We start from the raw sequence: 23,307 nt of genomic DNA, 5'->3' as shown, positions 1-23,307 counted from the left end.
GATTTTTTCATAAATATTTCAATGGTCTGAACACAACAGTAAATACAAGTTATGTGTGGGTGGACAATACCGATTATGGACTGAATAAACATACCATGTGCACAGTATCACAAAGCACAGCACAGCTATTTTGACTTTCACCTCAAAGTCTTTTAAATGCTGACATTTACTTGAACATTCATAAGTTGAATTTTATGTTACATATCTGTGTTCTTTCTATCTCCTTTCAAAAGAGGAATGAAGTGAAGAGCGTTGCATCTTTGGATTTTTCAGACATTTTCCAGAAGCCAACCAACCAAAGACTTATTTAGAGCTTGCTCTCCATCAGATACCTTCTCTATCATTTCACAGTATTTCAGCACTGCTTGCAAGAGATCTCCAACTTTCCAATCTCTTTCTCGCAGTCTTCTGGAAAGCTAAAGGGGAGACAGGGGAACACAAAACAAAATATTTTGACCAGCACAGCCTGATTAACACTTGCAGGAGTTATTCTTGAAACATTAGCTCATAAAAGAACACTTGTAATGTGTTAATTGTCATTCCCACATCTATGAAAACAAAAAGTTCTGCAAGAATCAGACACTTTTCTTTAGAGCAGTTTTCACAAAATTTTCTTCTGGGGGGAGCAACATTTTCAAATGATGTGGTGCCACAGGTATGAGGGCTGTGGTTCATAAAGACTGCAGGAAATAGGAAATCCTGAACACAAGATTAAGACATTTGCCACCCCTCCCATGCCAATAATGCACATATAAAAAGACAAAACTCAGTCTTAATAAAAAGATGTGGATTTTCCTTTCACAACATATAGTGTGGTTCGGGTGACACAGATGCTACCCTCAATAAAAACAGTGCCTTCAGAGTTGGGAAATTATAACATCTTGGAGAAGAGGAAAAGGTGAGGGTTAAGTTAAACTACCACTTGGGAGAAGTGATTAGTGTAGCTCAAGATTATTTTTTTTTTGCCCAGGGTCCAAGCAACAACAACAAAAAAAAAGTCTTCCTCTGCTTATGTGTCAAGCTCAGCTATATATGGAATAAAGTGTACCCTTAAGACAAGGATGAATTTGCCAGTTTGCCCACAAGTAAAAAAAAAAATTTAGATTAAAAAAAACCAAACAAACAAGCAAAAACCAACACCCACACAAACTTTATCCTCCATAGCTTCCTGGACCATTATCAATGCTGCATTTAATAAACACAATTTAGACACCTACCCTACTTATTCTTTGGAACTGTAGAATTTTATTGCCTTTTGTAGTCCCTACCATGACATTCTATACATTAAGTTTTAAAAAGTCATAAAGAGCATTCAGTGAAATATCTTTCACAGCTACAAAATTAAAAAATTGTAATGTTTCTTCTATGAGACCTGTCAGATTGCAGTATGAAATTCTATTAGCAAATGAAAAGACAATCTCTCTCTCTCTCCCCCCCCGCCCCTTACTTCTTCAGCAAGGTTATGTTCCAACTGGAAGAAGGCAGGTGATGGAACTGACAGAAAGAATGTGAGCATAAAAACATGTATAAAACAATCAACTTCTTGAGGAAACAACTTGAACGAGCAAAAAAGATCCTCTCCAATCTTGAGTACAATAGAACCTGAACACGGAAACGTTTTTCAGTAACAAAAATAGGTCTTTTCTACATAGGAGATGGAAATCTGTAGTTATTTCTGTGAATTTTAAAACAGAGCACAGGAAGCAAGAGTTTTATAGTCTACAACAGGCAATTTTGTAAATGGTATTTGTTGGTTTATAAAAGAATGGTCATTTTTCTTATGCCAGAGGAAATTTTGGCTAGCGTCCAAAGACCTACTTTAGCAAATACAGCGTAAAACTTCTGTCCAAAGAAAAGATACCACCATAGCAAGATGACAGAGATGACAGAGCTGGCACATGGCTTCACCAAACTTTCTATTTTAATTTAGACTTGAAAAGTTCAATCCCATATTTCTTTAGCTGACCTGTTTCTTACTGTCAGGCAAGTGAAATACTGGAGTTTACTCGAAGTAGACACCAGGAATCCTAAAACAGCTAGGTAAGGTCTGATTAAAAATTGAATATATGTTTTTTTTAATCCAGGCACTTGTATATCCATGCTGTCAGGTTTCTAAAAGAAGTCAAGAACTATCCTAATTTACTGGTTTCTTCTTCTAGCTCCTAACAAATGTATTTGTTTCATACATAGGTATTTAACTTCTTTCTGCTTTGCTGAATGTAACATATATCCTTAAGTAAACCCAGCTGCAGCAAGTAATACCTTGCCTGATACATGCTAGGACTACTTTTGTCTTTTATACAGCCACATCACATCAGTGGCTCATCATCCTGCTGTGATCAGCTAACACAAGCCTTTCCTCCCTTCCAGAACCCACCAGCTGCTTATAATGAAAATTACTTTTCCAATGTGATCTAAAGCCCAGGTTAATTACCCATGTAACCGAGGTAACTCACCAAAGTACCTATGAGATGATCAAAACCCCACAGCTAGCAGATCAGTATACAGAGGTCAGTTTAGTTTTCTGCGGGCTGCAGTGCCCTCTGGAGGTGCTTGTCTAGCTTTACCAGTGACAGAACTGAGAATGACTATTTCTAATTTAAGACCCTCAGTTTGGGTCAGTGATGATTTCAACTGGGAAATGGGATAGAATAAAAAGCAGATAATGCTTCCCTGCCCCCAAGGGGGAAACAGGATTCCAGTTCATTTTAAGGTAACTGCATTATGGAGAACTAAAAATTAATCTGTAAAACTAAGTGAATCAATTAACTATTTTAACATTTTTCAGGACTGCATGACTACTGCCTGCCTGAAGGTCTTATGTTTTATCCTTAGATGTCAACTCAGTATCAATTTATGACTGAGGTATCAAGTAGAAAAATATTACAAGTTCTTAGGAATGCATACATAATAGACACTGCTATTTTCCAGAGTGCTCTTCTCAGTATATCCTCTCATTAGGGTAGGCAGAGTGGTATGGATACATAGCCAGCTAATAATATCTTTTCCTATGTGTCTTCAGGCATTGGCTCAAATATATGAATTCATCACAACTTTGAAATCTACTATGTCAAAGCTGGCAGAAGAATAAGAGACTCGAGGAAAAATTAAAAAAGGACAGGTACCTGCCATCTATTTTTTGTCTTGCATGATATGTTGCAGTGTAAGATACAAGTCTCAGACACACAAAGGAGATTATTATTAACACTTCTAGGTTCTACCACTGTTCTCCCTGAGTATTTGCAACACTGCAATCCACATATGACAAGCATGAAATAGATGAACAGACCTTCAAAAGATGGCAAAAACAACTCATGAGGTCAGAATGATTATAGTCACTAAACCCAACTCATTCACATCAAAAGAACTTCAGAGTATGCTGGGGCAGGCATGTAAGAACAGAAAAAGTGAAGTATTTTCTTCTTACATTTATAAACCGTAACAGGGAACAAACATATGAACATAAGGATTAAACCCAGTTTCAAATAAAAACAGAAAGACAAAAGTATTCTCAAACTGCCTTCCAGTTTATGAAAGCATAAAGTCCCCTCTAAGTGTAAGAGCAATATGTACAAAACATATTTCTGAAATAATTTAAAATCAAACATACCAACCTCCAGAAAAGGAGCATAGGGGCTGTATTTCAACTTGCCCCAAAACATTTCCCTATTTTCTGGGTTATTTTAAGTAAGAATGCAAGACTTCCTGCTCTTGAGATTAAATATATATACCACACAGTTACACAGGTGAAAGAAAAACAAAACCAGCATTCTTTTTCTGGGCTAAAAGACAGGAGGAAGAAGAAAGGGAGAAGCCACAGGAAAATTCAGCACAGGTACGATCTGACCTCTAGTACCTTTCACACTCTTAATACAAGTCTTGAGTAACTAAGCGCCACAGATACACACATTCGTCTAAGTTTGGTAGTCTATTTAGTCTTACTGATCCCTACTTCCTGGTCACCCCTTTTATACAGAAATGATGACTTGAGCTTTGGAAAGCACCAAGTTGAAGACTCAGTACTAAATTTCAGAACCGAGAGGAAGCTTGGGGTTGTTGTGACCCAAGTGCAGGACCCACCACTTAGCTTTGTTGAACCTCATACAATTGGCCTCAGCCCCTTGATCCAGCCTGTCCGGTTCCCTCTATAGAGCCTTCCTACCCTCAAGCAGATCAACACTCCCACCCAACTTGGTGTCACCTGCAAACTTACTGAGGTGCACTCCATCCCCTCATCCAGACCATTGATAAAAGATATCAAAAAGAACTGGCCCAAATACTGAGCCCTGGGGAACACCACTTGTGACCGGCCACCAACTGCATTTAACTCCATTCATCACAACTCTTTGGGCCCAACCATCCAGCCAGTTTTTTACCCAGCAAACAGTACACTCATCCAAGCCATGAGCAGCCAGTGTCTCCAGGAGAATGCTGTGGGGAGACAGTGTCAAAGGCTTTACTACAGTCTAAGTAGACAACATCCACAGCCTTTCCATCATCCACTAAGTGGGTCACCTTATCATAGAAGGAAGTCAGGTTGGTCAAGCATGACCTGCCTTTCATAAACACATGCTGACTGCACCTGATCACCTGGTTGTCCTGTACTTGCTGTGTAATGGCACTAAAGATGATCTGCTCCATAACCTTCCCTGGCACCAAGGTCAGACTGAAAGGTCTGTAGTTCCCCAGACCCTCCTTCCAGCCCTTCTTGTAGATGGGTGTCACATTTGTTAACTTTCAGTCAACTGGGACCTCACCAGTTAGTCAGGACTGCTGATAAATGATGGAAACTGGCTTGGAGAGCACTTCTGCCACCTCCCTCAGTACTGTTGGCTGGATCCTAAAGCCTAATTCTTTACACTTCTGCTTTCTTTTTGGTCACATATTAATGCAATCTATAAAACTAAAATAAAGGCACCTAAAAATCAAACAATTTTATTGAGCCTTCTTTCTTAATAGTTTTGGTTGCAGTTGCTTACAGAATAAAAACATACTTAATATTTAATTAAAGCCTAAACTTACTTCTGATAAGAAAATGTGTATTTGCTAGCAAAAACACCTGAGGCAGAACATCAGAATATTAAGTTAGAAATTAATTTGCATGAGCAAGTTCTCAGAAAGATTAAATTTATAGACAATTAATTACTAAGTAAAAAAATGCTTGAAAAAAATATATTTTTCCATAAACAAAAATGCTGTAATTGTAGCCTCTTTGGAGTAAAACAAGGAAAACAACTTGTGAAACAAGTTACCTCAGCTTTGATTAATACTGTTTTATTTATGGTACATGCACAGGCTAAACAGGCTGTTCTACTTTGACCTCTCAGGATTTAAATAATGATTTTCTTCAACAGCAAATACTTTATTATTATTGAGTGGCAAATAAGGTAGCAGCAGCTGGTGTATGACAACAAATGTAAATTAAACAAATCCTTCCCCTTTCCCACCATCCACCAAACCCACATACTTACAAAAACAAATTCCTTTGTAGCAGTGTCATGAAGGCGAAGATCGGACACCTCTGTTTCAGAAGCTGCCAGCCACTGGAGTGCTGCTCTGAGCTGGGGGTCCACTAGATTTGGTTCCAGATCAATGTTTACTATTGCTAAAGTATTCCGTATTTGCTCCACACCTACCATTAAAAATAACATCATCAAATCTATAGCTTCAAATTGTTTTAAAAAAGTGTCTGTAGTTCACTGTTTAGACTATATTATCTTAAAAAAAACAATTTAGTACACACAAATAATATGAAAGGAAAAAATCATGCTGGTCTGAAGTGTTTCTGTACTTTCACATAAGGAACTACTGTTTATTCCAATTACAACTGTATGCAAACATAGCTCAGTATTAGAAGACATCCAAGCTTTCATACATACTCCACATGACGAGGAATTTAACACTGCCTTTCATAAACTGTTTGAACAAAAATGGCTCTCATATTGTCCATCAGTCATTTCCGTTTCCAACTGCTGGTTTTTTGCTATACCTTCACTTACTACATGTTAAAAAGTTCGTATTTCAGAATTCTTTCCCATACAGGTAGACTGATCAGACTGCCTCTGAGTTTTTCCCAAATATAGCACTGTTTTTACTGAGGCCTATCCAATTTCTCAACACTTCCTTTACAGCATGAGTTCCAAAACTTAACAAAGTATTGAAAAAGCAGCTGCATCAGTAACACGGAGAAATTACAGTATTGCCATCGTCAATGCCCCAAGCCTGTCAGTGTTTAAGAGGCATTTGGACAATGCCCTTAACAACATGCTTTAACTTTTGGTCAGTCCTGAATTGGTCAGGCAGTGGGACTAGGTAATCGTTGTAGGACACTTCCAGCTGAAATAGTCTATTCTATTCCATTCTCACTCTGAATTTCTGTATCCAGGTATCACAATAAGCATAGTGCTCTCCAAGTTGTTCTTGAAGTCTCTACTTCCAGACTACTGCCCTCATTCTGGAAGTATGATTTAACTCTCTAGAAATAAGGAATATATTTGCAATAAAGACATACGTTCATGTGTAGTTTGCCTCAGTCTCACCACTCTTGCAATCAAGCTTATAAAATTTAGGTACATAAGGTATTAAACTCCTAACTGGCAACGTTAACCAAGATGTAATATATTTCCCCAGGAGGGAAAAGAGAGAAAATTAATTAGTGGAACTGTCAACATAAGTGTGCTTTTGGTGGATAACAGAATATTTCTGTAGGAGCCCCCAAAATCTAGTATTTTTATAGGAGAAAGAACTAATTATAAAAAAAATTCATGGCACTTAGTGGATAGGAACCATTGTGGTAATGTATCCCTGGGAAATTCTGATATATTTTCAAGTTTTCTAAAATAGATGTACATTTTCTAATACCAAGGCTTTGTTTCAAATTCTTTGGTGAACAAGGCACAGTCAGCTTAGAAAAAGCCTGATATTTCTAGGTATGACATGAGCAGAACTTCAAAATGTACAAGACCAGGTACAAAGGTTTTCTACCTAGAATGCTATTTAAATGGTCCTACAATGAAAGTAACAGAAAGAGTGACGGTGAAGAAATTAAACTGGAAAAATTTCACTAGAAAATCCTTAATATAGTATAAAGCAGTCTGTTGTACTCCAGGAGACACCTAAACTGTGTAAAGAAATAAAATCAAGCACTATTTTAATTGATCAGTTTGAACATTTTAGATGCTAGAACTTTTTTAAAGTTGAGACCAAATGAAAGCAATGATATATTAATAACCTAGATGAAACCTACAGCGCAGAAAATATTTTGATTATAATTATTTTCTGAGGAAAATTACTCAATAATTTAGTTTAGTTTTACTTCCTTATAGCCTTAGTCAGATTTTATTTTAAAAAAAAGAGAGATGTAGTTCACTTCCATGCGCTTTTCCACTAGTTTAAAAAAAAAAAAAGAAATAACCACACATCTTTCTGCTTACATCAAGACTATTTTAAGATGTGCAACATGGCTGAATATCCTCTGTAAGCGGGTAGTAGAGGTTTCTTGAAATGCTTATTTCATCTTCAGAATACAGCCAACACAAAGAAAAGCTCTGTTACAACTTGCTCTAACATCAGTTCATCTTTAACTCAGCCTCATACACTGTGTATTCAGGCTGTTCTCATTTGAGTTAACACCCTTTGGCCCTTCAATCAGACTGGAACCAATGAAAAGATCTACAAACCATAGAGCTGTAACAAGGTTCTGGATAGACCCTTGTGTTTTTTAAAAATCCTTAGCGTTTTTCACTAAGAAGAAAGAGATTATAACAAATGCATCAAATCCAGGTTTTTTCATTGTTTCTCCTGACTCCTCTTCCAAGGTTAATACATCCATGTTTGACTAACATCTTCAGTATCTCAAACATAGCCATGCAGATGCATTGCCATGGCTCCTTATCAAATATTTTACAAAGAAGTTATTCTATACATATAAATTTATGCTTTCAACAAGCTGATCAGAGTTCATTAACTTATGTTATTAAGTACCTGTCTGAGCATCAGAGACTAGTATTTCCCGAAGGCTGTAAATTTCAGTGCACTGGGGTGTATGTAGGATATTAGTCTAAGAATACATTCTGACACATGACTGACATGCATTATGATGAATAGGGATAACAGGGTTGTCACCTTGTTTTGCAGACCACAGAAGCAAAGAATTAACGAAAATAATTCATGTAGAGTGCACAGGTCAAGAACAGTAGTATATGCTGGAATTGACGTTACCTTCTACAGCATCCTTGGAGTCCTCATCTTTATCTTCTGTTCCATCACTGTATTTTTAAAACAAAAATATTAATACAATCCAACATATGCATAATAAATGTAGTCAATCCTAAGAGTGTAATGAAGGTTAAAGGACAGGAAGATGATAAAAGAATTAAGAAGCGATCATTAAAAGAAGCTTTGCTTCTCACACCATTTCATGTTGGAAACAGATTTATCACCAACTTCACAAGATTTGCTCTTAGGGAAGAAATAGAGAAGAGAGAAACGAGAGAAGGGTATTAAAAAGAAGGACTGCAATATAAAGACATTTTAAAATAATTAAAATCATTATGTTTTCTTCTTAAGAAGGACGGTTTAGTTTTGCTTCATATATGAAAAGGTTGAGACATTTTATGCCACAGTTATGAACAGCTATAGGTTATTCAAAGCTGTAAGTCTTAAGTGTTCTATAAAATCAATTACCAAGCAATTTTGAAAGTTTCCACAAGCTAAAGAAAAAAACAGAAATCCTGTAGGAAGCAAGCTCTAGTTTGCATGAAAAAGTAAATCTAAAGACTCATAAAACTGCAAGCAAGAACATGCACAAAAAGGACCTTTCATTTTGCAAGCGGAACACATTTGTCAGTTTAGCACAGCAAAATTTAACCATTCAGTATGGATTAATTAATGAAAAAATCATATTGTGATTGAGAAGCGCGTGAATAATGTATCAGCATTAAAAAATGCACCATATTTTTATTTTCCAAAATGATGATTTCATGCATTAATTATGAGGAACCCATCTGGTTTATATTTCTCAACTCAACCAACCTGTCTGATGTTGGAAAGGATAAATTCTCCTCATACATATCCCCTTCTAAACCAAGACTGCTCCAGCTACTGCTGTTACCATTACTGCCAGGAGAAGAAGAGAACACAGCTGAACTAGAAAAGAACAATAGCTCAAACTAGAACCTTCATTTTCCTTAGAGCCATTTTGTCAAGACATTTAATGTAAGAGCACTGAAACTTCCTAAACAGGTTTGCTGGAACAGAGTACAGACATCATTGTCAGTGGTATTTTGAGCAGCAATGTGCACAATAATGCAAAACTGCTAAGTTCCAGTACACAGGTAAAAGTGTTAATTTGTACTCATTAATTTTCCAGATCAGTGCTACCAGTAATTCTGCCCTCAGGTCTAAGCACATTGCTCGTTATTTATACAAGCTCAACAATTTCAATATGATTACTCATAGGAATATGGTTTACAGCTGTAATATTTGCTGAAGGACTAGCTAAGAGTTCATAAATTTATACATTGTGAAGACAACTGCACAAATAACATCCTCCCATCTCATTACAAAAATCCAGTAATGATCTCCAACAGCCTGATGAGAAGGAATTCTTAAAGCAAATAAATCATTTTTTAAATTCTGTGTATTTTTATAGCTGATTCTTTTAAAAATAGGCGGGTTTATAGATCAGTGAAAACAATAGTAAAAAGGTTAATTAACTCATGGTTCATAAACATACTGTATTTATTCCATGACTACATTCAAGCCAATGCAAAGAACTGAAAATGAGTATGTCCATAACACTGGTACATTTTAGGCATTATAATTAGCAGAGTTTGTTAAGCCTGTGCTTATGTACAAGATTGAGCTACTCATATGATTAAATATCCTGCTCCCTAGCTTCCTACCTCCCCCAGAGCGTGTCTGGAAGCCTTCCAAGAATGGATTTCAAGACAACCATCATTCCTTGAGAAAGCTAGATTGCCTACTATAGATGGTATGACAAGCCATGAAGCAACTCCAGAGAAAACTGCTGCAAGGTGCTTTCTTCGCATAAGTTTAGTGTGACTATTAAAGCTCTTCTTTTCCGCTCATTCCACTCCAAGCAAATAGTAAAATTTAAAACCACAAATGGTGGAAGGAAATTTTAAGAGATAGACTGTCAGACTCTTGAAAGAGTTTAATGTAACAGCATTACTTATCAGTTTCCTTTGCTTTCCAGTATGCCTGCTTGGATCCTAATTTCAAAACAGTAACAGCAGGTTAGCCAGCCTGCAATATGAACACATTATAACAGGAAAAAAAAAATTAAATTGCAGGTGCTTCATTCAGCAAATTGTTGCTTATTTAGACTACATGTGCAAAGAACAATCAAACAGTTGTCTCCTTACACAAAAAAGAAAATTAAAGAGCAGAAGCTTCCAAAGAAACCACCAACTTGATTTGCACAGAAAAGGCAAACCTGGCCTTAAGAACATTTCTCAAGCTACCATGTGAGACTATCACAGTATATATGAAGTATTAAATTTGGTTTGAATTGCATATATAGAAAAGATTTAACATAGCCTATCGATAACAATACTTTGCACTCAAACAGCCTCTTTCACTGAAAGTTACAAATGCATAATGTGAGTGGAAGCAAAAGCTGTCCCAGTTCTTGAACTAAAGGAAAAAGTATTTGCAACTGAACAGAATGACCTCATGCAGACTACTATTCTGATTAGGTAAGAGATTAATATATTTTACAGAGGTCAAACCTGGTCTGAAATAATCATATTTAACCATATGATTACAATGCATAGCAATGTGTGTGACTTTTTTGTAATGTGGCATTTAATTTGTCATCTTAAAACAAAATAACAGTCTTTAAAATAAAGTCCTGCATCACAGAAGAAGCAATGAACAGACGCAGGCATTATAGTGCTTCTATGACGCTTCATGTAACTGTTCAACATGAGCCAGCAGAATCACAAGAAAAGCTTTCAACTTTTATCTATATACTCTATATATGGGAACGATAACTCAGACCATCTGCTTTGAGATTCTGCATTATGTACATACAGTCAAAGGCAAGAGGGTTCTGCTCTGAATTATAACCTAACCTGGATGCTTTGATTCATCCTGGAAAAGCTTATGTCTATACACTAACTATAGAGAAAGGTTAAGACTCTTATTTCTAAATTTAGGTCACTAACATTAGGCACACAAAGCAGAAGATACATACACGCGCTCCCCTGCATAACTAACTTTACCAAGTCAGCTAAAGAACTTCCATTCCTATTTCCATCCAAATGTAACTGCGGAGATCATGCTTTGATAATTCTTTCCAAGTTGTCTTGCTCCCTTGTATACACATAGTTTAATCCTCTGCGAAGCACTGAAGTACAATTTTTATATTGATCTGAGACACAGAGGGCATGTACCGTTTCAACAGATCTACTACAAAAAAGGTCTTTTTTTTTTTTTTCCTTGAAGTAAAGCAAAGCCAGGTAAATTAAACTGGACCACTGTAACTTGTATTGTGTGTTGTTTTGTGGGGATTGCAATCCTGTGTTCCAAAAAAATGTCAACTACCGTTAATGGAATCTCTAGGTTTATTATGATGAAGATCATTTCCAAAGTGTCAGCTAAAGGAGCCTCAAGTACTAGTATCCACAGAATACTTCAAACGGCCTGGAAAATGCTAAGGAAGGGAGAGGTCCTTGCCCAAGTAGAACTTGCTTAATGTTCACTACATCACTTAATTATATTGTACCAGCACTACAAACAAATTGGTGTACCTAGTAACTCAAAGATGCTACAAGCAAGACTGCTGACAGCTTCTTAGACACAAGGAAGCCACCTGCATTAAGAAATAGCAGCCAGGAGAGCAATGCTACCTGATAGTACATTTAACTGTTGCACATTGACATGGTTTACATATAATCAGCACAGTATTTTTTAAACAGATGGCCCTGACCATAAGAAAAAGGACAAAAAAACCCCAAACAAAACCCCAAACTTTCAACTGTTGTTAAGTGCATAATGAATGCCCCCTCAAAGACTGAATGGCATTTTCCTGTTTAATAAAAGTTTATGTTAAGAAGAGGAGATAAAAGTAATACATCTTCATCACCACCATGCAATTTTTTATTTCCTTAGAAGATGTTCCACAATCAGTGTTACTACTGAAGCTTGTTTTTTTACAGAAGGGCTCCCCTGCCCCATACCTTTGTACTCAGGGCAATAACCCCAGGTCCTGTCACTTCCACCTGCTAAACCTCAGCAACACAAATGAAATTTTGGACTTGATGATCTTGAAGGTCCTTTCCAACCTAGTGTTTCTGTGAATCCATATGCTGTTACCAATCCACAGTTAGTTCTGTAGAACTAGCTAATCAATATGCGCATGCCAGTTTCTTCTGACGACTCCTTGCTATCCAAATTATGCCTGCCCTTCTCTGAGTTAAACACTAATTTAGGTCATCCCTCCTCTAATGAGCCACAGGTTTTCTTGCAAGTTATAGAAATTAATTCATCATCCCCGAAACAGATTTAAATGACAACAAACACCACACACAACATGGGCACTATGGGTCCAGCAATTTTTTTATATCTTTTTTCCCCCAGCATCAACTAACCTATGTTTTATTCATTATTTGTAACTGCCTGTATGCTGAATATTCTTCCTTACACTCTGAATTTCATCATGTATGTCTAACTCATTTTCACTCATTCAACAGATGATGTTTTTTTAAACTAACTTTAAGGCAATGTATTCTCTTACAAAATTATCCAGTTGTATGAGTGATAAATTATAGTAGTGGTTTGATTAAAATATTTAGTTAAGCAAAACATGAAAAATATTGTAGACATTGAAGTGAGCAGTTTCACTTTGGTACCAAATAACCTATTTGTACATTACATAAGGAAGCATATCCCCTGTATTTTCTTTAATCTCAGTGATGCTTGAAGTACTAACTAAAAAGAAAAAGCCTCTCCCCCTTTCTGCTGTTCTTAACAGAAATGCTGAACTTTCTACAGTAACACAAGTGGCATTACCAATCATAAAAAACTAAGTTTACTCATTCCTCGTATAATCCTTATTATAGAAGCTCAGGCCACAATTCTCAATATAGTTTTCCCTGGCAAGAGGCAGAGACATTGCAGATTTTTAAAATTCCCATTCCAAACTTTGTTAGTTATCAATCAGCCAGGGAAAGTGTAATGAGAGGCTCTGTAGAAAAAGTTACTACCCTGAACAGGTAAGTTCCAATATTACACAGCTGTAAGCTCATCATTAGTAGAACATAAATACTCCACCAATATCAGTTAGAACAGCTCATAAATTCAAGTGCAAAAAAGACAAAAATAGCTGTTAAAGCTCCTCGTGCAAATTAAGCTCATATTACTTGTTTTCAAGAACAGACGAATTTACATAAAACACATTCTCAATGATGAAGTTTTAATATTTCAGTATATAAACAGTAGTTTCAAGTTGTATTTTATACATGGCAATTGTTTTAAAAACACCTACATCTTTTGCTAATACTTAAATTATATATATGCAGTTTTGCTTGATGTGACTCCATGACATCAATGACAAGGCATACTCCACATATTTTACAGAGCATATAGCATGAACATTTGTGGGTAACAACATTTTGTAAGAAAACACAAATATAATATTAAAGCCATTTTTAATAAAAAAGTCATTGTATGTTGAAGACAAAATAATCTCTTCTCCCCTAACCCCCAGAAGAAAACCACTTGATGCCAAGTCACATGATGTCAAGATAACTAACTATACTAACATGTTTACAGTTACCTGTCACTGAGGTGAAGAAAACTGCTGCTCTCATCAGGATGTTCATCTTCAAAACTTAGATTGGACCAACTCCCAGTGCTATCATCACCAATACTAAGACTCATCTGCTGGCTAACAATAGATTCAACAGAGTGAAATCCTTCTCTTCCAACAGAGCTAAACAAAAATTTAAAACAAAAACATCACTGCATTACATGCTGATCTGTGTTAGTTCATTTACAGCAGTTTAACACCATTTTAAAGACATTAAATTCCAAGAAAGAAGAAGTGTGTGCGTGTGAATCCATTTATTTGTACTGTATTCTCAACACAAGAAATGGAGCAAGCAAATGAATTTGAAATTTCAACAGTCTTAGGTCAGGGATTGCTATTCGAAATCTTTCACTAAAAGACAAAGAGAGCAGTACAAATAAGTCTCCCATTTGGAAGATTATTTGCTATAAAGCACAGATGGCATTGTAGCAGCCCTACAGACTGTATATCAAGGTACACTTTTCAAGCAGAATACTTACCATTTTTTAACTTGTTCACCATAGGACAGTTCGGCTATTGTCCCCTGCCTGCCTTCGGTACAACAAGCTAGGTAGTCTACTATTGTAGACAAAGTGCTAAAGCACACGTAGGTGTTTAAAATGTGAGGATTCCATTTTTTAAAAAGGTCTTTCTGTAGATAAAGATTTGTCTTCCTGCTTCAATGAAGTGTAGCAACACATGACTTGTAGAGAATTTTTTCCCTCAGGAAAGAAATTTAAATTTTTTATCGAAAAAGCAATCAAGCAGAAATAAATACAACCTTTCATTGAGCATAAGATACATCAAAAAATCCAGGTTGATAACTTTAAAGAAGTCTGAGCTCCTTGTTAAAAAAGTTAGAACATGCAGTTATGAACTAAGATTCAGGGGCAAACTGTGATTATCTATATACAGATGAAGTGTTGGAAAGTTCAAGAAAAATTATCACGCTATTACCACCATAGCAAGCAGCCACTGTAACATTCACTATTTAAAAAGCCAACCTTAACCACATCACTGACAACGCTTTGCTCCAGTGAGTGTGATTTTCTCAAGACTAATATGTAGCTTTGAATAGTTTAACTGTTTGAACTTGAAACCATTTGGGCAATACAAGGGTGTGGGTTTTTCCTCCCATTTTTATTAAGTTATACCAGTTCTTTTCACCACACAAGGTAGCTTCTCAAGAAACATATGCATTAGGTACCATACATTAGATGACGATGTAAGAAACTTTATTAAATTGTCATGTTAAAATGCTAATATCACCTCCTTGTCACAGACGTAACAATAAAAAGAATCTCTTTGAATCCTGCATTTTATTGCTGTCATATTCTAACTAGAAATTTTAAATGGTATTTTTAAGAAGTGATTCAAAAAAAGTGTCATCTTTGATACTGTAAGTATAGGAAAACATCACCACATTACTTTTTTTTGTCACACACTGAGTGTGACTCAATCCTGTTCAGAGAACCACAATATACACCTTATTAGTACTTTTACACTGCTATAATTTTTAGTTGAATGCTTTCATTGAAAGGCCATAAAAATTAAAACAGATCTTAAACTTTTCTGCAAAAGTTACCGCCACACACAAAACAAAATTTGCCATACACATCCATAGAGCAGAAGCTAGTATGTGTTTCGTATCAACCCTCGAAAAATTTAAATTCAGTCCCACTGCAGCCTTTAGCCATTGAACATATAAAAATCAATTTTATTATTCATCATGATGCCCCTCTAGAAACTAGGAAAATAAACCTTCAGCTATTGTGAGGAATTCCTACAAAAAAAGAAGTAGGAAAATAAATCTTAGTACAAACTGGAAAAAACAACATGGTAAAGATTGGTCTTTGACCGGAAGAAGAAGAGATTTCAAGTCACTGTGATCACTGCACAGTCAGTTTTAAGAAACAGTTGCTGTTTGCCCCAAAGTTACTGTGGCACTTATTTCCTATTTATAAGCCTATTAAAGGAAACCATGTATTAGCCTTTGCTAAATAGACAAGAATTTGAAAGTCAGTTCCTTGTCTACTGTATTACTAATCTGTAGGCTAAAGTGTGTTTAAGTTGTTTTTTCTTAAAGTAAGGGGGTTTTTTTCCCAGTAATAAGGACACTGTCACAACACAGTCATAATCAAAATAAAGCCTTCATACTATAAAGGAATGGCTAGCTTGGCTGAAATAGTAAGTTCAACTTATTAGTCACCTACTGGAACCTAACGCATGCTGACATACCTAGAAACCTTGGTTTCAAGCTCTCACAGGTGGAAAAAAGTCTTTTTTTCTAGTTCTGAATCATTTAAATATCACCAGAATAAAAGCAGAAAACATTTAGAATGTAAAGCATGTACTTTAAAAAAAAAAACAAAACAAACCCTTCTGAACACATATTTGTATGAACAATCCTTCTTTTTCTGCTACAAAATGCAACAAATAAGAGAAAATTAGTATTACCTTATATTAACTGCCTGACCCATATTAGTCATAGCTGATGTCATTATTTCAGTAGTAAGGCTTTCAGCAAAACTGACTCCATCTTGTCCAATACCACTGTCAGCTGTCAGACTTGTGTAACTTAGCTCTCCTTCTGCTTTCTCTATGGCCACAGTAGCCCCCTTGCCAGAAAACACTGTCTTCTGTTCTACATCAACGTGAATTTTAGGAATATCAAGCTGAAACACTCTTGATTTTTGACAGGCGCCACCTAATCCAGAATGAAGAAAATGCCTCGCTGGAATGGAGGATTCTTGTGTGGGTAGATGATGAGACATATTTTCTGCACAGTACCGATGTTCCTTCATACTGCAGCATCTACAGACAGTTCCAGAAAAAGGAGACAGTTTCTCAGTATATGAGAGCCTGTCCACGTTTTTTCTGTTTTCAGCCACATGGAGAACAGCTGACTCTAAACTCATTTCTAGAGTATCATCTGCTACCTTCCTAGCATATTGTTCTATAGCTTGAATTATGCCTTCACTGTAGCCATTTTCATTTAAACTGCCTGTACTATGATACAGTTTATGATCTGCGGAGAAAGGAAGAAATGTCCTAGAAAATCTTGTTTTAATAAGATCCCCTGTGACTTCATCAAATTCAGTCTTTTTATATAGACAGGAATCTGTCAGGGACTTTGGCAAACATGCTCCCGACATTTTCAATTTCTTCCTGACATCACAAGTGATACTGCGAGCAAGGGATTCTGAAAAATGTAACAACTCTGTGCATTCTGTTCTCTGTGTGCTGGTACTCCTTTCATACGTTTGGTCTTCACAGTGATGAATGCTGCTTTTCACTTGCTGTACTACATCTTTATTCAATGCTTCCATTAGCTCCAGCTTACCATTTACCTGTGCATTTTGCCCAGGAAACGTCTTTCTGTTGTATCTCAGTTTGGTTTTTCTAGCAGCTTGCTGTAAGCCTGATTTGATAGACCTGTATGCAAGTCTGCTAGCATACTGATCCATTAACAGTTCAGCGTTACCACCTTCTCTTTTCAAGACACGAATAATATGATCTGCATATTCATCAGTCACACTTTCACAGCTTGGGTATTTGGAAGTCAAACCTGTCATGCCTGAACCTTGTGGTAAAGGAAGTACAGATGTATCTCTCTCCCCTGGCCACTGGTCCCGCACTGGACCACAGCCTTCTTTTGAACAGTAGTCTTTATCACCTTTTCTCAGATAAAGGCAATCCACCTGACAGTTAACCTGCTTCAACCTCAACAGTTTACAATGCCTTGATTTCACTATTTTCTTGGCCTCATTGATGACTTTTCCTGCCATATCACCTGCATAATTCCATAAAGAATTGCACGTCTCTTCTGGGATATTTATAAATGCAGTATATCCACATCTTTTGTTCTGCATACCTAACTGAACCTGTCTACCAACTTCTCTTTCATTCGTTTTACCATCTAAATGGGAAGCAGCCATTTCAGTTGCTATTGAAATTATATGGCTGGCTAAGCAATCTGCGTACTGAACTGTTTTTTCTGAGTGCTCCTCTTTCCCAACAGGCATTTCAGAATGATCTTCATCTTCACTACTTTCCACTTCTTCAGAAAGCGACCGCATGAGTTTCAGCATAAATTCCTCATTTTCCAAAGAGTCATGTTCAGTTTCAGACAAACCAGTAACAGATGGATTGTATGGTGTTGAAGGTGGTGTTGCAGGTGCAAATTCCTTTGCTAATTCTCCCTTGAGTTTCTTAGATAGTTTTCTTAGGTTTCTTTCAGAACTACCTTGACATGGTACTAAAGGAGTTGGTGGGGGTGTATTAGGCATTACACAGGTATTTCCATCTTTCAGACTTGATTTATCTTCCATCTGCAAAGCATCTTCACTGCCAAACATCACTGAGGAAAAGCTATTGGCATGCAGAAAACAATCAGCCTGCCTGTAAGTCAAAGGTCCTGATGAGGGTTTCCGAGTATCATGGTTTTTTGAGGGCTTGTTTAAGTAAGTTATTGAGCAGCTTCCTGTGTCAGTAAAGTCCTCTAGAACCTGCCTAGCAAAAGTCACAGCGGAACAAGGCGGTGGTGATTTTGAAGAAAACCCGTGTCCTTTTTGTTCCTGCCAACAATCTTTAGATTCTGAAAAACACTGAACAGAATGAGTTGGAGTAAGAAGAAATTTACATGGATTATTCAAAGGCATCTGTTGCTGTCCCACAATTACAGAAACATTACTTTGTTTCTCAGCCTCCTGCTTCTTTATCACACACTGTTCTTTTCTACTGCTATCTGCGTAAGGCTGGGAGCTCACATTACATGCTACATTCTCACTACTGTTGCATAACACAGTTTTACTTTCATCCACAGATTGTTTTATGACATACTTGGCCAAGTAATCTGCAAACATATTTTTTGAGAAATCTTCACCAATACATTGTACATAAGGTTTTTTATCTATTATTTTCCTTGTTAAAAAATCCGTATACTCTTCTACTGCTTTTGTTACTCTAGATGAGGTTATGGCATCATAAGCTTCACTTACTATCATATCTACCATAGTTCCAGAGAAAGTATTAATGCCTTTTGACCCACTTGTTAATTCTGAATTATTGTTCATTCCAGATCTGTTATTTGTTTGTTTGTTATTGTTTTGGTTATGTAAGAATGAAGGAGTATTTTCAGTATTTTGACTGCGATCTGAAGTTAGGTATATATTTCTGAAAGAAGCGACTTCCTCCTCTCTCTTTCTGCTTGTGAGAAATGGATGAGCGGAGTCTTTGTATATTTTCATATTGTCACCAGAATTTGGAGCAGTGAACACTTCTGCTTTATAAGCATCAGAGGAAACCTGATGTTGACAAAGAGCTCTTCCAGCTAAGGGCACAGGTATTGAACTTACAACACCAGAGGTACAAAATAGAGCTTGCTGTACTGTATATTCATTCCTGGAATCTTGGGTTGGCTTCAGTGCTACCCTATCATTAAAATTAGGAAAAACAGTGGAAGTCCGTGTTGACTCTAACATACTTTCTGCACTCACATATTTAATGTTGTCCATGGAAACACTAATAGCTGCTTGTGTTGTGAAGGTCACATCAACCTGAGATAGTTCAATAAAAGCCTCCTGAATGACAGATTCAGACAAATCTCTGGCATAGGATCTTACCACTTTGTCATCATAATCAAATGATGAAGGTTGCGCAGCTGTAGGTGTCGATGGATGCGAAAACTGGCATACTTCCATGATTCCTTCAAACACAAGTTCTTCAGCAAGCTCTGCTGCAAATCGTGCAACGGTGTTGGTAAACATTTGTTTCTTTACATGCTGCAGTTCTTTCAAAGCGCCAGTTATAGCTTCGCTCACCAAAAAGTTTGCTATCCCATTAATGGCACGCTTCTTCAGGGAGATTGCTCTACGTCTTCCAATCTCATAAAAAGCCATCTGAAAGACCGAAGAAGTCAACCTAGCAGCCAAATGACAAAGCGCGTTGGTACACGACGAAACACCTTTTTGGAGGTCTTTAAATGCACTGCCAAAACTTTTTTCAACTAATTCAGTTGCAAATTTTTGAATGCTATCTCTAATCATTAATGACTTATGATAGGATTTTGCTTGTTTATCTGGCTCCTTACCAGTTTTAATTTTGAGATCTGCAGCTTGACCTTTTTTCTCTTTCAAAGTCATCCTTTTGTGTTTTGAATAATTTCCTTGTTCTGACAATGACTCAGAATGAAAAACAGAACCCAGTATTTCAAATGAAACACTATCAGCGTATGCTGAGTAACTACTATAAACTGCATCATGGCGATTTTGACCTGTCCCATCACCACCAAAGTTTATTCGACACAAACATTCAGAAGAACCACAGCTCCCTAGGGGACTGAAAGCAGATGACCTAATAGGGCTGAATAAGCCTCCATTCTCTTCCCCTGATGTTTTAACTGGGCGAGGGGAATCCGGGACATCAAAGACGCTGCTATATGGCGATTCTGGTTTACGAGGAGTTGGTTTCTTTACATTGGCTGGGAGAGTGGGACGATCAGACTTGAATTTCTGAGGATTCATTGTAATGCTTGCAGAAGACAATTGTTCATGTGCAATCCTCCTTTTCTGAGGGGGATTCCCTAGAATGGGATCCCTAATAACTTCACAAGAGTTTTCCAAGGCTTGTTCCAGCTCAAACTGATCAAAACTATCAAAAAATTCACTTACTTCTGAGTCTGAATCCTCTATACCATCTTTCACTACCGGTATTTTTGGCAGCTGAAGTTTTGCCTTCAAGCTTTTTTGATACCCTTCTTCATCTAAGAAGATGATGGGGCTTGGGCTGGAGCAATCCGACTCAGAGGATTCAGCTGGAGAGGAGGAAAACAATGTTTTACATAAAAAATTAACACCTTGATCAGAAGGATTATATGGCTTATAGAAACTCCTTTGTATCCAAGGATCAGAAATTGAGGTGGTAACTGAATTTTTTACTGAGGACAGTTCCTTAAGTCCCAAAATATCAATCAAAGTAGAAGATCTGGCAGATGACTTTCGACGTGCAGAACCCACAAGCATCTTTGAGTCAACAGCTTCTAAACATTGAGCAGGGATGGTCTGTGAAGCAGCATCTCGATAGTTTTGAGAAGTAAAGCTGCATGCACCTGGGGGGGGAAAAAAAAAGAAAAATAAAGATTGCTTCAAAACCAGGAATTTTCACAGAACTACAGAAAACTAGTGACAGATTTTGATGGCAATTGCTGGGCTTCTTTTTGTTGCAAAATGCTAGCTGATCTTTCATGATTAAAGCAATCCTTAATTTTTTTCAAATCCTATTATTCTAATCACTGACAAATTCATGTATTTTTTAGCACAAAAAGTAGAACAAGATTCTATTTGATCTGTATCTGACAATGAGACTAGAATCTTTGGTTTATGAGTTGATAAACTTGTGAAAAGACCAGGAAAAAAAAATTTTCAATTGCATAATAACCTTTTACAAAACACGATTGATGAAAAAAATTACTATTTATTTACATTTATTTTCTCATTAAATCCTAACAGCCTAAATTTCAAATAACAATTTCTACAAGTCAACAGCATGCAAGAACCTACCAGCACTTTGTATCTTTGAAGGCTCATCTTCATCTAAGTGTTCAAAAGCAGTGACAAAATCATCCTCAATTGAAGAAACTGACTGATTAGTGTCATCATCTTCTCCATGGGATGTCTCTGTTTGATGTTTTTGTGATGAGTTTATTTCCACTACATATCTTATGCCTGTGGTATACTTGCTCAGCAAGGTAAATATATAATCAACTTTGATCCTTGGGAATGAAGGAGACAGTCTCATCACACAAAAAACTTCAGGAAGTTGATTCTTGAAAAAGAGTGCAACAAGAAAACAAACATAACAACCTTGGAACGATTTCAACTGTCAGGAATAACAAGGGATTCCTTCAATGCATTTTTATGAACAGTAAACAACTTACAAATAGTTTAAAGATAAGAAAATGAATCGAACAGTTTGTCTAGAGTGATAGTTTAAATCACTCATTTTTGTAACTTCCGCATTCTGAATAAAACACTGCAATAAAAAAGGTTGCATAACACAACCCTGATAATATGTACTCAAGAATCTAAAGAATGTGTTAAAAATATGTAGAGGAAGATAATTAGGTTTAACATGCATGATTAGTCAATATGGCTTTAAGAAGTTTGCTTTAACAACATTTATAATTTGAAATAATATAATTAACTATATAATAATAATATTGGAAATAAAAGTAATGGAAATTATGTAATTAACAACATCTATAATTGTAAATAATTTTTAAACAAGAAAAGAGCCCACTGAGTTTTCTGAACACCTGATATCCTTATAATTTTTGGCACCTCTGTTTCAAGAAAAATCTTGAGAGGCTGAAATCTATATTTGAGCAGAGCAGAGATAGGTAACTTGACAAGTTTCATCTTCTTTCCAAATTGGCAGCAAAAGGGACTTCTAGCAGAAGTATGGGATCAGCACCATAATTAAATATTTGTTAAATATTTTCTGTTAATAACACAGCACTTGAAAGCACCAAGTTAATTTTGAGATTTTCTAACATTCATTTTAAAGAAACCACAGCAATACAACAACATTAATACTGCTGTGGCTATGATAGCCCAAAAAAACAAGCAAGACAAGGTGTGATATGACTAAACTCTTTATGAGGCCAAATACAACACTTCTGTAATTAAGACATGCAAGAAGACAAAAAACGTTTACCTGATGTTTCATGACATAAGGTTTTGTCAAGGTTTTCTTTACATCTTTTAGAAATATAACCTCATTGTCTTTTAGTTTGCACAACTGGAGTGATTTCAGAACACCTGGAAGCTCTACAGAAACAGCTGCCAACTCCTGATTTAAATACACAAACACATTGAGAATACAAAGTGGAAAAAAAAAAAAGTAAATTATAATGGTTTTGATCTCATACCCCCCTAAATAGTAACAGCTGCTAAATTTGGTAAACCTTCTCTTTTCTCCCCTATTTCTTGTCCCATCCCTTATTTTCTTGAACTGTGGTGTAAAGCTCGTGTAAACAAGCTTTAATTCAGTCCACACTCATCTCCAACTCACTGTTCTACCAACAGATGAAATTCCACTGTTTATCAGGGGCCATAAGAGGCTTAAAAGTCACAAAGGAGAATCCTGTAAGCACTGAAAAATCAGCTGCTCATCCTACAAGGTACACAAAGAGAAGACTGAACTCAACTAATAATGGTTCTCTATGGACCTCTACATGCTCTTCGTGTGCTTTATTGGAATGGTGTTTTAGCCCCCAATTACAAAAGCAGGAACAAGGCAATTCTTTAAGCATGATCGTGGATGACTTTTAGATTTACCTAATATAGAAAAGGCCTATGACAGATTTATGATTTTCTTTAAACAATCTAAACACTACTGATCCATATAGTTCAAAGCAAGTCTCCATAAACATATTCAGCCCAGTCTTCTCTAAATTTCGTCTAACTCTAGACAATCAAATAGTTATTACC

General features: G+C 36.4%; 1 protein-coding gene across 1 annotated transcript in view; it reads right to left on the bottom strand.

Annotated features, from left to right (window-relative positions):
- Window positions 1-269: 269 nt before the first annotated feature.
- AKAP11 (A kinase (PRKA) anchor protein 11) overlaps window positions 270-23,307 on the bottom strand; it is a 35,827-nt gene continuing 12,789 nt past the window's right edge. The window contains exons 4-11 of the mRNA XM_010283627.1: window positions 22,532-22,666; window positions 21,376-21,640; window positions 16,274-20,924; window positions 13,805-13,960; window positions 9,034-9,117; window positions 8,221-8,267; window positions 5,472-5,632; window positions 270-416 (exon numbers count right to left, since the gene is read on the bottom strand). Coding sequence (XP_010281929.1) covers window positions 270-416; window positions 5,472-5,632; window positions 8,221-8,267; window positions 9,034-9,117; window positions 13,805-13,960; window positions 16,274-20,924; window positions 21,376-21,640; window positions 22,532-22,666 — 5,646 coding nt within the window. The remainder of the gene's footprint in view (window positions 417-5,471; window positions 5,633-8,220; window positions 8,268-9,033; window positions 9,118-13,804; window positions 13,961-16,273; window positions 20,925-21,375; window positions 21,641-22,531; window positions 22,667-23,307) is intronic.

The sequence above is a fragment of the Phaethon lepturus genome, unplaced genomic scaffold, assembly GCF_000687285.1.
Source record: "Phaethon lepturus isolate BGI_N335 unplaced genomic scaffold, ASM68728v1 scaffold2673, whole genome shotgun sequence".
Taxonomy (NCBI): Eukaryota; Metazoa; Chordata; class Aves; order Phaethontiformes; family Phaethontidae; genus Phaethon; species Phaethon lepturus.
This window is presented reverse-complemented; position numbering and strand designations above follow the sequence as displayed.